At 48.2% G+C, this 4,573-nt stretch overlaps 1 protein-coding gene across 1 annotated transcript; it reads right to left on the bottom strand.

Annotated features, from left to right (window-relative positions):
* Positions 1–838: 838 nt before the first annotated feature.
* Positions 839–3,993, bottom strand: LOC113744193 (septin-6-like). The gene is made up of 2 exons (XM_027273048.1): positions 3,552–3,993; positions 839–1,524 (listed from the first exon to the last, which is right to left on the bottom strand). Exons 1-2 carry the CDS (start codon positions 3,861–3,863, stop codon positions 883–885), a joined length of 954 nt encoding a protein of 317 aa, XP_027128849.1. The 5' UTR covers positions 3,864–3,993; the 3' UTR covers positions 839–882.
* Between the last annotated feature and the right edge of the window lie 580 nt (positions 3,994–4,573).

A 4,573-nucleotide genomic window follows, 5' to 3' on the forward strand; every position in this document is an offset into this window, starting at 1 on the left:
TTTATTTGGTCATAATTTGTCTGTAGCTCATTTTGATTAAAAAAATCGTGAAAAAATCGTATCTTGAACAAAAAAATCGTGACTCGAATCGAGTCGTGAGTTGAGTGTATCATTACATCCCTATTATCCAGAGTGGGGGTAGTGTCACCGGCTGTCAGCTTGCCCGAGTGGTCCGGAGGCAAAACACGAGAATGATTCTCCAGGTTGTAATGTATGTGTGTTTATTCCACACATACAAATCAAACACTTTACAACAATAATGATAATAATCCTCACAATCCAATACTCCAATCTCCTTCCAATACAAACTCCACAACTCGCTACACCAACAAACATTTCTCCGTCCCTTTTATCCATTTCCCCTTAATCACATGACTAATTAGTTCAAACCATTGATAGGTGTTTTTACATATTTACACATATATTAATAAACCATAAATATTTACATAAATACAATATATACAATATAAACACCTATTTACAAACCCATATACCATTAATAAACACCAACAAATACATACACATGAATATACAAACATGAACCTATTTACATAACCCCACACAAACTCCCCTACTCCCACTTCCCACTTACTGCTGTCCTCCAGAACCATACATAAGGGCCACGTTCCCCGGGGACCTGTTTTGACGTGACCCCATGTGAAGACAGAGCAGCAGGTTGTGGTAAGTTTACCTTTGCGTTGTTACGCCCTAGCTCAATCCACAATATACTTTTAACGAGTCTTCATACTCGTGTATTTAGTCTGTGTGTCTGTGTTTTGTGTGCTCAGACGGTTGAGCCCTTCTTACAATATGTGCATGCATATGGGGGTAACGGCGAGCCCGTCGTTACATTCCTCCTCCCCTCTCCGAAGAGTCCAGTACTCAGTCCTCATGGACCCTGGAGAGACAGTCCGCCACCAGGTTGTCCTTCCCTGCCCGGTACTGCACCGCAAAGTTGTAGGGCTGCAGGGACAGGTACCACCCTGTGAGACGTGTATTGGTGTCCTTCATCCGATTGAGCCATTGCAATTTGACGAAGTCACAGTGATTCTCATTTTCAACCTGCACCGTCCCCCAGGGGTACTGCCGGGCCTTGACCATCTTGTTCCCAATCTTCACTTCCTCCGTGCTTCCTACCACGGCAAATGGCAAATGGCTGTTCATGGTGGAGTTGATTTCCGCCACGGACTTGTCATCAGTGGGGAACTGATAGATCTGCACGCCGTTGCTGACCAGCTCGCTGGTGATTTTGATTTTGAATTTGGCCAGCTCGCTTTTGGAGATGGCGTCGGACTTGGCGATGATTGGGATAATGTTGACCTTGCTATCAAGTTTCTTCATGGTCACCAAGTCCAGAGATTTGAGCGAGTGTCCCGTGGGGGCGATGAAGTACAGGCATGCATGGATGCGAGTGTCGTGGTAGCTGTGTAGCGTGCGCATGATTTTCAGCTCCTCCTGTAGATATGCTTCAAACTGGGCGTCAATGAACTCCACGATAGACTTGTAGCTGTCTTCTTTATTGATCTGGGGCCTCATGTACGAATACTTGCGTGGATTTCCTACTAAAACTTGCCGTACGCCAGAACCCGGAAACTGTCGTACGCACAAAAATATTCAGATGTATCAAAGTGTGCGTTCGCATGGATCCAAGCACGTTTCTTTTGTACATCCCAATCAACGTGGAATTGAGCGCACATGCAACTCCTCCCTGTGACACGCTCACTGCCACTGTCGGTTCTCTTAGCACAGAGTAGACGGAGACCAAAGCTCATTTGCAAATGATCCTTTATTAGTTCCGAAATCACGCACAATGCAGCCGATCACAGGCGTCTCGCTGCCGTCTGCCGTGCGTCTTTTCCCGTCTCTCTTTGTCCGTGGTTCTTCCTTTTTGGTCCAGCACGCTACTGTGTTGAGAAAAGGGCGAGAGTGATTAGCAAGTTGGGAACCAGTGTGTCAATCACTCTCACCTGGCACTGCTCTCCTGAGCCCTCCCCACACCTCTCTCCTGCAGGTGATGCACCACGCCCCCACTCCACACTCCCTGTCCACGCCTCTATTTACATGCAAATCTATTTAAATAGACCCCGGACCTGAGATTCAACTCTTTGTCCGATCAGATAACGCGATGAACAAAGGAAAGAAAGGGAATTTTACAGAGTCTGAGCTAGATATTCTAGTGAATGAAGTGGAGATTCTGTTTGGTACCCTGTCAACAGGGATAAATTTGACCAAAAAAAGACGTGAGTGGGAGCGTGTGTGTGAGGCTGTAAATGCCGTGGGATCCGAGCAGCGCACACACAGGTGTGGACAGGTGTGGCGCTGCGGCTGACATTTTACGCCCGCTTTTACTGACAAGAATACTGAACACAGGGAGACAATCAGGGGCTTGTTAGAAAGCTCTGCAGCTCTAATTTCACCAGCAGAAAATAAAGAAAACCAAAAACATGATATTTGAATGCCACATGCCCAAATATGCATTGGCACACTGGCACGGCTTCTGGGTAAGTAAAGAGTTTATTCGTTTAATTGTTTCGTACGTAATCCAGCGTTACATACGGGACAATTAAACGAATAGAAGCCACCCATCGCGCACCGTGCCAGCCTCCAGCCTGTTCCCAGCCATGCTGTTAGTCATAATGAATGAGTCGTGCGTTGAACCAGGCCACCTTGCCACGATGTTAGTTAGCTGCATTCGCGCATCACATATGATTTGAACATTGATGGAATGAAAATGTTTCCTACTTACATAAACAAATTCATCCTGTGATGGCGCTTTTATAGCAATGTGTGTGCAGTCAATAGCTCCGATTACATTAGGGAAACCGGCTCTCGCTGCAAACTGTGCTTTAATGTCGGCCTGTTCAACAGCATTGTACGGGAATCTGATGTACCAGGAAGACATTCGGATGATTCCGTCCCACACAGCTGGCATGGCTCGGCTCAGGGTTAACTGGCACACTCCTGACCGATCGGCCAGCTCCCGCTGGAATGCCCCTGTTGCCGGGAACCCCAGCGCAGTCAGGCAGCCGGCCCGCCGGCCCCCGTTGCGCTCTCGGGCCGGCCGCAGCTCTGCAGTAACTCCAGTAACACTGGCCTTGGTAACCGAAATCGGCTTATGAGCCAATTATCATGGTTTGCAAGTAAATCCTTGCGTTCCTTAAATCGCTCACGGCGGTCCGTTGCAAGGTCCTCTAACAACGCTAACGCTGTCTTTGTTAATATCATTTTCTTAATCACATTGCGCATGCTTTTATATCCACTTATATAATTGCAAACACCTGCGTGTGTTAATAGTTCATAAGTGTGTCTCTGATGTGCACATCACTCTGATGACTACTTGTTTTCACATTATTAACAGTTTCCCAGCGTCACCTCTAAGTGTCGCCAAAGGAACAATAGCTGTAGAAACGTGCGTACGACAGCTATGAAATTGGCGTGGGGCACGCACATTTCTACGCTTGTTTCACGTTTGATACATTTGAACGTGAGCGCGGGAAAGGACGTACGCCACTTTTTTGTGCGTACGCAAGCTTTGTACATGAGGCCCCGATCTGGTCTCCAAAGCCCACAGTGTTGACGACTGTGAGTTTGAGGCGCACGTTACTCTCCTGGAGTTCATAGGTGTTCGACTTGAGCGTGACTCCTGGCTGGTTGTGCTGGGTGGGCTCGCCCTCAAACTTGGTGTTGAACAACGTGTCCATCAGGGTGGACTTCTCACCAACACAGAGGATGTTAAAGCAGAAGCCGTGGTTGACAGACTTGTTGACCAGCTGGTCAGGCATGCTGTCAAAGCCGACATGGCCTGCCAGAGGGACAGCACGAGCGCCTTCACCCGCTTGCCTCGCTATCTCAGTTGACGCCATAGTAGTAGCTGTTAGTCGGAGGACGAAACCTCTGCTGCTCTCTGTGTTTGGCTGACATGAAGATCTCCGCCAGCCGGGCGGCTTCCTCTGCCGTCTTCGGGTCCCGTTCACGGATCCAGACCTCCAGGTCTGGGCACACCATCCTCAGAAACTGCTCCAAAATTAGCATCTCTGGTCTGACCCATCTGTTGAAAAGGTCCTTCAGTCGCACATACAGCTCTCGAGGGGTTTCTCCCTGATTAATGTCCAGTGACCGGAACCGGCCAACCCTGTCTCTTTAAGACAGTGGCCTGGCGCATGTGATGTGCAGGTGCAGGAAGGTAAACGGGTACAGGTAGACATCCACGGTGACAGACGTATGTAGAAGAGCTAGCTCATGTTAATGCCTAAGTGTTTAGTCCGCAGCAGTGTTTGACTTGGCCTGGTGTTGTGTTCTGCCTTTGATAAAGAAAGGAATTAAATGTGCGGTTTTGCATGAAAAACCCCACTTTGCCCTCCTTCCTTCCCACACTTTGGCCCAGACTCTAAGATGCTGGTTTGAATAGGAATGTGGTTACCAGCAACAAGCCAAAACATTAAACCAGCTCCCAACCACGGTTCGGAGTGAGAGAGGGTTAAAAAGGTAAAGCCAACCACTGGTCGGAGAAGACCATGGCCTTGCAGCTCAGATTCATCCTGACCGGTGCTGCTGGTGCTATTGTCCATAAAAC

This window comes from Larimichthys crocea, chromosome I (assembly GCF_000972845.2).
Source record: "Larimichthys crocea isolate SSNF chromosome I, L_crocea_2.0, whole genome shotgun sequence".
Taxonomy (NCBI): domain Eukaryota; kingdom Metazoa; phylum Chordata; class Actinopteri; family Sciaenidae; genus Larimichthys; species Larimichthys crocea.

What these genes read in the sequence shown, in the direction of transcription:
- LOC113744193 (XM_027273048.1), bottom strand. Translation starts at nt 3,863, where the DNA reads ATGGCGTCAACTGAGATAGCGAGGCAAGCGGGTGAAGGCGCTCGTGCT. An exon ending in CTGTGGGCTTTGGAGACCAG is followed by an intron (nt 1,525 to 3,551) that starts ATCGGGGCCTCA and finishes ATGAGGCCCCAG; the next exon opens with ATCAATAAAGAAGACAGCTA.